The sequence below is a fragment of the Parasteatoda tepidariorum genome, chromosome 5 (assembly GCF_043381705.1).
Source record: "Parasteatoda tepidariorum isolate YZ-2023 chromosome 5, CAS_Ptep_4.0, whole genome shotgun sequence".
NCBI classification, from domain to species: domain Eukaryota; kingdom Metazoa; phylum Arthropoda; class Arachnida; order Araneae; family Theridiidae; genus Parasteatoda; species Parasteatoda tepidariorum.
In genome coordinates, this window is record NC_092208.1 from 13,727,225 (window position 1) to 13,741,435 (window position 14,211).

Sequence of the window (14,211 nt, forward strand, 5' to 3'; positions counted from 1 at the left end):
TTATCAGGACTCATCTAATAACTCCTAAAAATATTTTGTGAATCACGTGCCCATTTAATAGATTTCTAAGTAACATCCACCAGCTGCAATGTATTCCGGTATAGTAGTTCGTTCACCAGGAGTTGGCACTTGGCTCCACCTCCTCGGACGCAGAGTTCATTTCAGTGCGGGAGTAAGAAGAGAAGCATCTCCACCCTTGAAATTGAGACAACCCTTTATGCACGCCAAACATGAACAGTGAATTATTTTTCAGTCACGTTCGCTTTATCATCTGCTATTATACCATTCGTTTCTTTAGCTAACCGAATATATTTTAAATTTAAAAACTGCTGTTTTCCCAGCAAAATGTCTCAAAAAGGACAAACAATTCACTCAAAAGCGAGAAATGTCATAATCGCGCGAAATATCATCAAGTTTATGAATATATTTAATGTTAAAAAAGTAGAAAATTTGCGAAATAAATATTTTTGCCATACGATTGCCAAATAGCAACCTTGTTCAGGATTGTTCACATCCTTCTCCCAAAAATAGCGAAATAGGGTAAACCAACCAGTGGAGGAACACTACCCAGTGACGGAACATTTCATATGTATTGATTAAAAATAAGAATTTGAAATTTTTTCTTTTGATTGATTGGTAGCAATAGCTTACTGCCAAACAATAGGAAGTCATCTAGCAATGTTTTGGATTACCTGATCAAATAGACTTCTCTGGAAAAAATTTTAAATTTGTTATTATCGCTGCAACACATTGTTTCTTTGAAAAAATTATAAGGTGAGTGTTTGTATTTACATGATTGAAGTGGAATTAATTGCATGTAATAGTTTTATTTTTCTCACTGTGAAAATAAGAGTTCAAAATATAGTTATTGAAGTTACGTTTTATTTTTTTAAGCATCATAGCATAATCAAATACTGAGATAAGGGGGTGTTTATTCACTGGATCACCAAACGATGAAAAACCAGTGAAGGAACAAGTGTTCCTTTACTGGGTTTTTTCTCTAAGTTAATAAAAAGGAAAGAAAAACTTTAATTTTCTTATACCCTTAGTGATGTTTTGCATCAAAAGTATGTTAAAAATACAAAAAAACAACTTCTAACCAGTGAAGGAGCAGGCATGTTCCTTTACTGGGCATAGATTTTCCAGTGAATGAACAGTATGTGTTAATATGTTGTCACTTTACTTTTAAATTCATGATTAAAAAAAAAGTTAACATTTTCCAAGTATTTGTATGTTATAATTTCAAGAATAGGCTTGTTTTTAGATGTTTGCATGGCATATAAATTCATAAAGAGCATTAAAAAATAACCATAATTAAGTGTTCCTTTACTGGGTGTTCATTCACTGTTAAGAGCTGTTCCTTCACTTGGTCTTCTTACTACTTGTTATTTGAACCTCCAAAACTTTAAAACAATATTATGTAAGTTCTCTAAAAAAATGTACGTAATCTGCAATTAGTAACAAATATGTTGACACTGTCATTTAACTAAAATTACGAATTTCGAAATTAATATGATTTTTTAAAAGGCAAGCGAAGCTTAAGTGTTCCTTCACTGGTTAGTTTACCCTAGTAGCGTCGCATACCACGTGATGAAGGCGGAGTCAAGTGTCAACTACTGGAGAAGGAGCTATACTTGGATATAAAAGCTTCAAGAAACAACATTTAAAGTCCTTGTCTTTTAATGTTCTTTACTTTGTCTCTAACCATCGTTCAGAGAATAATGCTTTATTACCCCTGTATTACCCTAACATGCTTTATTACCGTGTGGTATAACTTTTAGAAGTTTAAATGAGGAATTTTGAATAGCAATTATAGTTTCTGAAAAGATATTCTCCAAACATGCAAAAAGTAGTAAATACGTGAAAGTCACAACGAATTACTTATAGTTTGTCTATGAAAAGAACTCCTTTCGCCATAAAGTCGGCCGTCCACTTCTATGGAAATAGTAAGTAGCTCATTTCAAATAGGAGAGTCTCTCTCTCCTTTTATTCCCTTTCTCTCGCCGACCCTACCCAAAGCCTGCCTCAAAAATTGACTCAACTCCCCTACTTGAAATAGTTAAACATCTTAACCATAGTCACCACTACTGCTGCTCCAGACGAAAAACGAGAGGAGTTCGTTCCATAGACAGAATATAAATATCTAGTTTTCGAACCACCGTGGCTCATGAGATAATGTACAGTGCGCACAAAGAAGAGGACCACCCTGAATAACTTCCGATCTAATGATCGGATTTTCACGTCATAGGACTCAATCTTAACGGTTCAAGGGGAAGATCTCAAATATACTAATTGATATGTGCAGACGATATTTTAAGTTATGAAATCTGACTCAAAAGCATACAACGTAGGTACTAAAAATAATTGTGTACAAAATTTTATAATTGCATTCACAAATTTTTCAGTTCGTTTGAAAAGTTCGCAGGATATAGCAAAATGCGCAAAAATTAAAATTAGCATTAAAGGGCAAAAATTTTAGAGAGCTCTCTTGATCACTCTATGAAGACCATATCTCCCAGATTGCTTCTACCCTTTATATTTTGGGTGTCAGAAATCCGAATCCGTCGGAAAAAAAGGTGTGTTTATTCAGAAAAAGTGCGTTTTTTTTGTCTGATTAAAATATTGATTAATAGCTTAAAATCTGCACTTATTAATTAGTATATTTGAGGTCACCAACTCAAACCATTAGCATTGAGCCCTAGAACGTGAAGATCCGATCATTAGATCAAAAGTTATTCAGGGTGATCTCTTTTTTTGCGCACTGCATGATGAGGTGACCCAGGCTAGAATCCCAGGGCAGGCTAATCAATTCGAATACAGCTCTAGGCTCTCACCATTGGCAGTGCTGGTTTGAAATATCTCGTAAAGGGGCACAAATATGGTTCAGACTAACTGTGGAAGTTATTCGTAGTTTTCATTTTCATGTAACAGAAATGCTCATCATCAAATCTTCCAGAATGTCAAATGATAGCCCGATGTTTAATCTAGATGTCTTATTTTCTGATTTGTAATACAACCCACAAAAAAAGGAAAAAAAATTGAATAAACGAAGAGGCAATAAAATACAGAAAGCGCTCTAGTCTTTTATTTTCTGGACTTTAAATTACAAGGCTACGAATTCTACATGGACCTCTGTTTACTTCCGATAATAAAATAAAATATCCACTATTTAAAATTTACAAAACGTCATGAGTCTTAGATGTATTTTTAAAGAGAGCATCAATATTTATAAAATCATAATCATAACCAAATTTGCATGAAAGACAACGAAATAAAAACAATGTGTGATTGAAATGAAGCAACCAGGTTTTTCAGTATTAAAAAATGTAGCTTTGTTTCCTTTAAAAATAGCGATCGAGTAAATAAATTAATAATTTTCACTCATATATTTCGCTCTAAACAGTGCAAAACACAGAAACAAATTAAAACAGAAAAGCTGTAAAGTTACTTTTTGCGAGATTTGTAAAGGTCAAACATTTTTATTTTCAGTCTTGTAGAGCTATGCCAAAGCAGTGGAAGTGGCCTGTCAGTTCTCCGAACTTTTCGACTACTAAGGATATTGAAATTGGTCCGCTTCATGCCTGCTCTTAGAAGGCAGCTAATCATCATGCTGAGGACGGTGGACAATGTGGCTGTCTTTTTCGCTCTTCTAATACTCTTCATATTTATTTTTAGGTGAGTTGCCCTACAGCTATCTCATAGAAAATTCTCCAAAAATTAAATTAATATTTTTATAACGTCAATATATATATTTACGTTACCGGGGCAAAGTATGAAACACCGGCATGCTGTAGAATGCCTAGGCATTGTATATAATGCCGGATGTTTTTAGGCAAGGTATGAAATAGGAGAAGTATTGCATACTTTCCTTAGGCATTGTATATTATACCTACGCATTCTAAAGAATGACAAATGCTATTTAGGCAAAGTATGAAAAGCACGTCCTGATGAGGTTATTATGTAAATGATGTGCATTTCTCGAGACTAAAAATGTTATTCTGAAAAAATAATGAGAGTGCCATTAAAAAAGGTTTATTCAAAATGCGTAAAGAAAAAGGAATAAATTTTTGAACAAATTTAAGTAAAATTGTGTATTTTGACAGGCTCGTACAAACCGCAAAGTGCAACTGACAAATTCAGAGCTTGAGGTGCTCGTTAAAAGTCACGTGCCTTGCCACGCTTTACGAGAAACGAATCGGAAATGTATTCTTTACTTTGACGGTTTCTCATTTGACATTCCATAGAATGCCTAGGAAATATGTGAATTATAAATCTATTCATACATTGTCGGCTAGTCTTAGGCATTATATACAATGCCTAGGCATTCAGTAAAATGCTGGATTTCAAACTTTGCCGGTAATATATATATATATATACAAGTAAATTACGAATGTTACGAAAGTACAAGTAAATTTTATTAACTTTTACTTGTGCTTTATATACAAGTAAATTAAGCAAGTATTTTATTGTAACCTTAACTAGTATACATTAATAAATTCTTTAGCATAAGCCCTTTCTTTAGTTTAATTTGTAGTGTATATATACATCTGAATTGCACGAATTTTTATCATCTACTTATTTTATGAGTAAGCAGCAAATTTTTTTTTTTAATTTAATTATTTCCTTATTGGTTTATAACCTTAATTTTTGTACTGTATGCACAAGTAGATTATAACTTTCCCTTCTCGTTCTTTCAGTATATTAGGAATGAATTTATTTGGTTGCAAATTTTGCAAGAAGTTACCAGATGGTGCTACACAATGTGATCGGAAAAACTTTGACTCCTTGCTTTGGGCAATTGTTACAGTTTTTCAAGTAAGAATTTATTTTGTTCATAAGCATCTCACGAATTTTTAATAAACTAAAAACATTACTGAGAACTAGATATTTTTTGAAGCTGATTTTTTGATATTTTTATTTAAAGGGGTCGAATCCCTTATTCGCATACTTAATTCATCCCAGCTAATGTATAAGGAACTGGGTATTTTTGTGTAATTATAAATCTTTATAGAAGAAAAATTAGTTATATGTTTTTTATCCTGTCCAAATTATTCTCCGTACTAAAAGAATCTATGTAAAATCTTAATTACCGAGTGATATTACACAACTTTATGGTTTCTACAAGATTGAAACCGGTTTGCACTTCTTTACGTTCGTGCATCAATGGGTTAAATTAGACGATGTTTAATATAAATTCGACGATTGGATAAACTAGACGATATATTATATAAATATAGAATATTTATTACATCAGGTATTATATCAGTATATTACAATAATTAGGCCAAATTATTAGACGCACTGTAGTTTGTTAATAATTACATCTTTTGCACGAGTTTATATGCAATACTTTTATATTTAAACATACATGTAATGGGTTTTATTCAGGAGATTTTTTTATATACTTCCTATTTGTAATCATTTTTAGCGTATTGCATTACAATGTTCACCAATTAATACATGAAAGTAGTAAACAAGTAAAAACCGGTTCCAGTTACGTAAAAACAATAAAACCGTGTAGTATCACCTGATAATTAAGATTTTACTAAGAATCTTATAGTACGTCCAATAATATGACAAGGGACTGAATACGGTGGCATTATCCATTAAGTGTAATGTGTCTCTGTAGTTTAATTCAAAGCTCGGCATTTTAAAACGATGAAACTAGCTCCGTCAGCGTGAAATATTTGATTACCAATGGAGAGTGGAAATTTCGCTGCCTGTTTTTGTCATTTCTTCTTTCTTCCAGATATTGACACAAGAGGACTGGAACGTGGTTCTGTTCAACGGAATGGAGAAGACATCTCATTGGGCGGCCTTGTATTTTGTAGCGTTGATGACTTTTGGAAACTACGTCCTCTTCAACTTGTTGGTTGCCATCCTAGTCGAAGGCTTCTCTGCTGAAGTAAGTAATATCTCTCATACATGGATTATTGTTGCTGTTGTAGTTCATTTACGTCGCACTAGAGCTGCGCAATGGGCAATTGGCGACGGTCTGGGAAGCATCCCTGAGGATGATCCGAAGACTTGCCATCACAATTTAGATCCTCTGCATAGGGGATGGCACCCCCGCTTCGGTAGCCCGATGACCTGCACGCGAAGTCGAGCTCTTTACGGTAGAACAGTTTAACGAGGACCAATACCGCACTTTCTCGGTCCCAACGCAGACTGATCCAAGTGGTCACCCATTCGCACAATGACCACAGTTATTGATGCTTGACTTCAGTGATCTTCTGGGAACCGTGTCTTAACGATCAGTCCACTGCGGTACCTCTTATACATGGAAAAGCATAGCTGTCCTAGAAACTCAACTTTAATTGCTTTTTGAGAAAAAAAAGTTGAATAATTGAACTTGGAAAAGGAATCAGATAAATAAAAATTAGTTTTAGAGTTAGTTCTTCGTAGAACTATTTATAATTTTTCTTTAATTTATTTAAAATTGTCTTTTTTTAAAAAAAAAACTGAAAAACGGGGAATTATTTAATTTACTTGCACTAAATATTAAAATGAAAACATATTAAGTATGTTTAGTAAATTTCACATATTAAAAAAAAAAGATCCTGATATATTTGTTGATGCAAATCCTAAATGGTAAGTCATTGGGCTACTCCAGATCCTTGAAATCATAAACAGACAGAAATATCTGAAACAAGAAAGTAAATCTGAAACAAACCTCCCTTTGCAAGTCTGAATCAAGAATGAATGGGTCGGGATAGCCGGGTTGGCAGGGCACTGGACTCATGTCCAAGAGTTCGTGGGTTCGATCCCCGCTGACCGAAGACTTCCCGTGTAGTTAATGGCGACTGATGCACATTAAATCCGTCGAGTCACTAAGGCCTCCATGTTCCCGTAACAAATCATTACTCTAGGGGTACTGATCCAGTAGTTCCCTTTCCTTCTTGATTGGGTTCAAAATTACAAGGCTACGGAGTTAAACATTAGTAGTCGTAAATCTAAAATTGGGTCAGCTGTTCAACGACGGTTATAAAATTAAAAATAAAAATCAAGAATGAATGAACCATGATGCCTTAGGGGGTAGAGAGTTTGCTTCCCAGAGAGGTGAACTGGGTTCGAATCTCAGCGATGGTAAGGCGATACGAACTCGCATCCGGTTGCACCAATCACAGTGCTGGCGCAAAATATCCTCAGTGGTATACGGATCATAGGTTAGAATCCCCTTGACGTCAAGCTAACCGTGGAAGGTTTCCGCGGTTATCCTCTCCATCTAACATAAGTGCGGGTTAGTTCCATCAGAAAAAGTCCTCTATGAAGGCCAATTTCCCCCAATACTTGATTCAGAACTTCCCTTGTCTTCTGGTTTGGGTTCAAAATTGCAAGGTTTCAGAATTGAACATTGATAGTCGTAGACCCAAAAATTAGGTCGGCTGTTCAACGACGGTTATAAAATAAAATAAATCAAGAATGAATATGTTTAGGAGTGAATTCAGCGATGCCAATTTCCAAGAATTGGAGAAAGTCTTATTTCCCTTACAAATTTAAGACATTTCTGGTGTCTACTTAGGATTATTGAAAAAAGTAGTCTAAATATGAACCATAAGGATTGCCAAGTAAATCTAGACTCATAAATTCGAATGTTCAAAGTAGAAATATGACGTTAAACTTGCGAAATATGCCGATCTCTAGTCTATTGATTACTGTACTGGTCTACGCGGCTAGTGGTTGTGAGTTCAAATCCCACCGTAGACGTGTAACTTTTCCTCTCTGTGTTCTATGTCTTTTCTTCTGTGAATGTAATCCTCCCTATAAACGGATGTACTGTTTGTCTAAGACAGGTACTCTTACCGCCACTAAGTCTGCGACAGTCTGGTACTATGGAAACAAGAAGAGGGCATTTTAGAGAAGGTAGCTTCGATGAAGAGGTCTTCTTTTCTCTCGCCGAAACCAGTCCTAAAGAGGGACCTCGCACCCCTACTTAAAATGATCATACCTAGTTACCATAGTCACCGCCACAGCTCCAGACGAATGTCTGGAAGAGACATAGACGACGCTACTCCGCCGCCTTGTCTAAACCACTGGGTAACGATTAGAGATGGTAATTCTGGCATTTTTGAGTGCCCGCCATTAAAAAAAATAATAAATAAAAATAAATAAAAAATAAAAATAAAAAAAATTGCAAAATATGTCCACAAATAGCAGACAGATTCTTCCTCTGTTAATGACATGGGAAAAAAAACTCCTTGTTAAATATTTTCATAACTCAAATGTATATGATCTTAATTCATATTTCCATGTGTGTTTTCAGGATGATAAAAAATCAGATGTTCGTTCGAGCTGCTCTTTGTGCGAGAAACAAGATTGTGAGACGAGTACGGACAAGGAGAACGCGGACAACACAAAATGGATTTTGGATGAGGACGATCCCAAGGACAACATCGAGAAAGGCACTCTTTCATTTTACTTCTTTTTCGATATTTTCCCTTAACTAATGGTTAAAATGTTTGTGATAACTCTTATATGTTAACTTTTCTAGCAGTTTAAGTGTAGAAATGGGTTGTAAACTTTTGAGGAACAAAAGTTCCAAAAATAATGACACACAATTTATACTAAACACAAAGTTTTGCCCCGAACTTACAAACCACTTCCCTCATTATCCCGAGTTAACTCGGGTATGTATATATTGCAAATATTTACTATCCCGAGAAAACTCGGGTATGCATATATTGCAAATATTTACTATCCCGAGAAAACTCGGGCATGTATATATTGCAAATATTTATTATCCCGAGTTAACTCGGGTATGTACACATTGCAAATATTTATCCTCCCGAATTAACTCGGGTACGTATATATTGCAAATATTTATTATCCCGAGAAAACTCGGTCATGTATATATTGCAAATATTTATTATCCCGAGTTAACTCGGGTATGTATATATTGCAAATATTTATTATCCCGAATAACCTCGGGTATGCATATATTGCAAATATTTTTCATCCGGAATTAACTCGGGTATGCATATTTTGCCTATATTTATTATCCCGAATTAACTCGGGTATGTAAATATTGCAAATATTTATCATCCCGAATTAACTCGGGTATGTACATATTGCAAATATTTATCATCCCGAATTAACTCGGGTATGTATTATACATTGCAAATATTTATTATCCCGAGAAGACTCGGATGTTGCAGAATTTGTCAGTATGTCTTTTATTATCACGATTTTACTCGGTTAGAAGCAAAAAGAAAAAAAAATCTGCAGTGATTGGAAGTTTGCCAAGTTTTGTTTGGGAGTTTTATGTCGGTCTGCACACGAGTTTGTGCTATTGTATATACGATGGTTGCTGAATTTACATGGGATAAAAAGAGTAAAAAAAATGGCGCATGCCTTCACTGGCGTAAGGAATGTTTTGTTTCACTTTGCTTTGTCCCTTTTTTAGAAAGCTATCATACAAAAACTAATATTAATCTTTTTTCATTTGCCTCAGATAAATCGGGATAGTATACTCCAAATAAAATGTAGAACTCCAAATAAATACTCCAAATAAAATACGTAAAATAAAATGTTTTTTACACACAAAAAAAATTAATATTTCAACTTAAAACTTGTGTATTATATTTTGTTTTAGTTTCTTGTATTTATTAATGAAATAAAAAAATAAGTAGATTTTTTTAATTTTTTTTTCTTTAAAAAAATAGGTAAGCGTATCGGTTAACAAAACTCCTTAGTTCGAAACATCAAAAGAAGAGCGAACTTTAAAAATCATCTGACACATTCTGAAAGCCATATTTTTTGTTCGCCTTCTTGCAAGATAGATTCGCTTCTGTAATGTCAGCATCAGAAGCGATATCTAACAGCTCAAAATTAAATGCTTGCTAAGTTTTCTAGCAATTGAAAGGATTAAGTTGATCTCGTTTAGTCTTTATTGAAGCATTTGGAAAACATCTTCCTACATCCAATTTAAGAATGCGCCGATTTTTTTCTTAAATGGAAGCTTAAATAAAAACAAAACATAACAAGTAATTTGTTTATCAGACAATCAAATTTCAACGTTTGTCTTATCTTTCATCGCATATTTTAAAAATAATATATTGTTTTTAGTACAACCGGGACAGATACAAAATGTATTTTCTAGTACAAAATGCAGTAATTAATTTACAGAATTCATCGAATAACTCGTGAAAATACTTTATAAAATACATTCCCATTTAATATGCTCCAAAGAAACGTCTTGCCTCCGAAATATACATTCCTTGACGAAATTATTAGACGCACTATAAGATTCTTAGTAAAATCTTAATTATCAGGTAATACTACACGGTTTTATTGTTTTTACGCAACTGCACTTGTTTACATTAGTGTATCAATTGATTAACATTGTAATGCAATACGTTAAAAATAAATACAAACCGGAAGTATATAAAAATCTCCAGAATAAAAACCTATTATATGTATGTTTAAATATACAAGTAGTGCATATAAACTCGTGCAAAACATGCAATTATTTAAAAACTACAGTACGTCTAATAATTTGGTCTAATTATTAAATATACTAATATAATATTTATTCACCGATTTATTCACCGAAGAACCATTACATTATGACCACCCTGCTAATAACATGTAGGACAACCTTTAGCACTCAAAACTGATAGCACCCGCCGTGGCATTGATTCCACAAGGAGCTGATAGGTAGTTTGAGGTATCTGGTACCAAGCGCTCACCAACTGGTCCTGCAATTCCCTCACATTGCGAGGGGGTAGCGTGGCAGTACGAATTTGGTTTTCCAAGTAGGACCACACATGCTCTATTGGATTAAGGTCGGGTGAATTTGGGGGCTAAGACATGACTTGAAAGTCTCTAGAATGTTCCTCGAACCAGTCCATGACGATTCGACCCTTATGACATGGTGCATTATCCTGTTGGTAAACACCATCTCCCGCTGGAAAAACTGTTGCCATGAATGGGTGAACTATGTTCAAGTAGCTTACAGACGTCAGGGATTGTACTATGAGGATTATGGGCCCTAATGTGCCCCATGAGAACATTGTTCCTGGGCGATAAACTACGAAACTTTGGGTGAGTTCATTGTTATAGATGGAGGGTGGTCATAATGTAGTGGCTTTTCGGAGTATAAGATATCGTCTAATTTATCCAATTGTCGAATTTACATTATATATCGTCTAATTTAACCAATTGATCTCTTTGCAGAAATCAAAATGAAGGCCTTTCCTTATGTTTTAACCGTTCTGAAGCATCAGGATCCTGTGAACGGTTCTGGTGTCGGGACCAACCTGGTGTTTCCAGCACCAGTCATCACTCACACTGCAGCCACCCCTCAGGGTTCCCCTAACGCAACCCTGACTCTTCAGAGGGATATCAGCAACCGTCTCTGTCCGGAGAAGACGCTCAACATTAGTAATCCGTCCATAATCAGCGTCGATAAGACTCCTGTGAGTATCATAACAAATTTTGGCCAAATATTTAATTTGCAATTGAAAAGTTAATCCAACTTTGTCGCATAAAAAATGCAAAGAGTTTCGCAATTCTTCTGAAGCTTTAATTTTAACAGTGGTAGTAGGGTTCCCAAATTATAATTTAGATAAGGATAAATGTTATAGTCAATCACTTATACAGGTAAGGTGCAATGCTAGGTACTTTATTTACGTGGAACTAGAGCTGCACAATTAATGCAGTCCTTTAAAGATCCTTCGGGATCTCGGGCTAGAGGAAGACCTCCAACTAGATGGCTGGATGACACTACTAAAGATCTGAAACTATTAAAGATAAACAACTGAAAAAAAAACGCCATGGATAGGAGGCGTTGGAGGCTACGTGTGGTTGAAGCAGCCAAGGCCTGTAAGGGGCTGTCGTGCAGAAGAAGACGAAGAAGAAGAAGAGCTGCACAATGGATTATTGACGATGGTCTGGGAAACATCCCTGAGGAGGATCCGAGGATATGCCACTGCAGTTTTGATCCTCTGCAGAGGGGATGTTTCCCCTTTTTTGGTACTCCGAACACTTTGCGGTAGAACAGTTTAACAAGAATGGGACACCCTCGGTCCCTATGCAGGATGAACAATTTGATCACCCACCTGCTTACTGACGGCAGCCAGTGATGCTTGACTTCGGTTTTGTACTGGGAACAGTGTCTTTACGATCAGTCCTCTGCGGGACCAATCACTAATGAGGTCAATAATAACGAAACCAGAATTAAAAATCTAAAACCAGATGAAAAATGAGGTATAATTTGTGCTAGATATGAATAAAACAATATGAATGTGTGTAAACCACAAATAAAGGCAACTGAACGAACCATTCATGTCCCTTTAGTTGTGTTTTATACCCGTTGTATTTGTTTTTTCCCCTCTTAAACCAGTTTCATTAGAACCATCTTAATGGTAGTTTTAATCTTAATGGTGATTCATAACGAAAATTCAATGCATTCCAATCTCATTGGATAAATTTGCTGATTTTTTTGTAATTCTTCCTTTGCTAATTAGAGTACAGTAATTAGTAACATTTGACCAGAATTTAGAAAAGCATGGATTTCACATTTAAATATTCGGTAGCGACCTCTAATCTGAATAGTTTGTATTTCATTCTAAAACCATGCGCTTAAAGCAATCTTAACAGAACGCTTTGTATAGAATAAACTGATTTAGCTGAAGATGTTGAAATTGTTATTACAATGCATGCACATAGAAATAGTTATTAAATGGTGATCTCATGAATACTGTGGAAAGTACAAGTGATTCAACACAAACTTATCACATTACAAAATATTTTTTGTCCCATCAAATTAGAGAAAAAGAGTGTATTTTAAAAAATATCAATTAAAACTTATTATAAATTAGCTAGATTCTAAAAGCTGAAGTCTGCATCCGCATGAAACATGAAAACATCATTATTTTAAATGCATAAAAGAAAATGTATTCCATAGATGATACCACAATTTTGTACTTTGCTTTTTTTTAAAAACTCTTCAATTAGCCATGTAAGCATATTTAGAATACTGGAAGCAGCCTTGCCTTTTGGCAAACTTTGAAGTAGCCTTGTTTCATGGCAAACTTTGAAATAGCCTTGTTTCATGGCAAACTTTTAAGCAGTTTTTATTTATGATAAGCCTTGAAGCAGTCATGCTTCAGGTCAAGTCATGGATATTTTTCAGCATTACAACAAATAAATCATCCCCAAGTTGAATCTTGGAGTTCACAAATAACCTCATCCTGAACCATAATGGGATAGGGCGTTCGTCTTACAATGAGGTGAACCGGGTTCGAATCCCAGTGGTAGCTGGTCGATACGAAATCCGTATCCGGCTTGTACCGACCACAGTACTGGCGTAAAATATCCTCAGTGGTAGACGGATCACAGGTTAGAGTCTCCTTGCCGTCAGGCTAACCGTGGGAGTTTTCGTGGTTTTCCTCTCCATGTAACGCAAATGCGGGTTAGTTCCCTTAAAAAGTCTTCCACAAAGGCAAATTCATCCCAATACTTGATCCAAGAACTCGCTTGTCTTTTGAATCGGGTTCAAAATTACAAGGCTTCGGCGTTGAACATTGGTAGTCGTAAACCCAGAACATTGGGGCGGTTGTTCCACGACGGTTATAAAATAAAGTAACCTCATCTTCAAAACACAATCAGAGATGCGCTCTTAGACAATCCATAGTCATCTGCATTTACATCTAATTGCCCGCAGCCATGTATTTTAATTTTTCATCCTTTCACTGTAAATATCTGAGACGCTATATATTTAGTTCACTGTATATCTAGTTAACAGTATATAGACACATATATCTAGTTCACTAGATATCTAGTTAACAGTATCTAGACACATATATCTAGTTCTCTTTATATTTAGTTAACAGTATCTAGACACATATATCTAGTTCACTGTATATCTAGTTAACAGTATCTAGACACATATATCTAGTTCACAGTATATGTACTAAACAGTATCTAGACACATATATCTAGTTCACTGTATATCAGGTTGACAGTGTCTAGACACATGCATCTAGTTCACTGTATATCTAGTTGACAGTGTTTAGACACATATATCTAGTTCACTGCATATCTAGTTAACAGTATCTAGACACATATATCTAGTTCACTATATATCTAGTTAACAGTATCTAGACACATATATCTAGTTCTCTGTATATCTAGTTAACAGTATCTAGACACATATATCTAGTTCACTGTATATCTAGTTAACAGTATCTAGACACATATATCTAGTTC

At 35.0% G+C, this 14,211-nt stretch overlaps 1 protein-coding gene across 1 annotated transcript in view; it reads left to right on the top strand.

Moving 5' to 3' along the window:
* LOC107454047 (voltage-dependent T-type calcium channel subunit alpha-1I) overlaps positions 1-14,211 on the top strand; it is a 345,752-nt gene that overhangs the window by 289,577 nt on the left and 41,964 nt on the right. Inside the window, exons 11-15 of the mRNA XM_071181078.1 lie at positions 3,490-3,675; positions 4,698-4,815; positions 5,750-5,905; positions 8,264-8,402; positions 11,176-11,417. Coding sequence (XP_071037179.1) covers positions 3,490-3,675; positions 4,698-4,815; positions 5,750-5,905; positions 8,264-8,402; positions 11,176-11,417 — 841 coding nt within the window. The remainder of the gene's footprint in view (positions 1-3,489; positions 3,676-4,697; positions 4,816-5,749; positions 5,906-8,263; positions 8,403-11,175; positions 11,418-14,211) is intronic.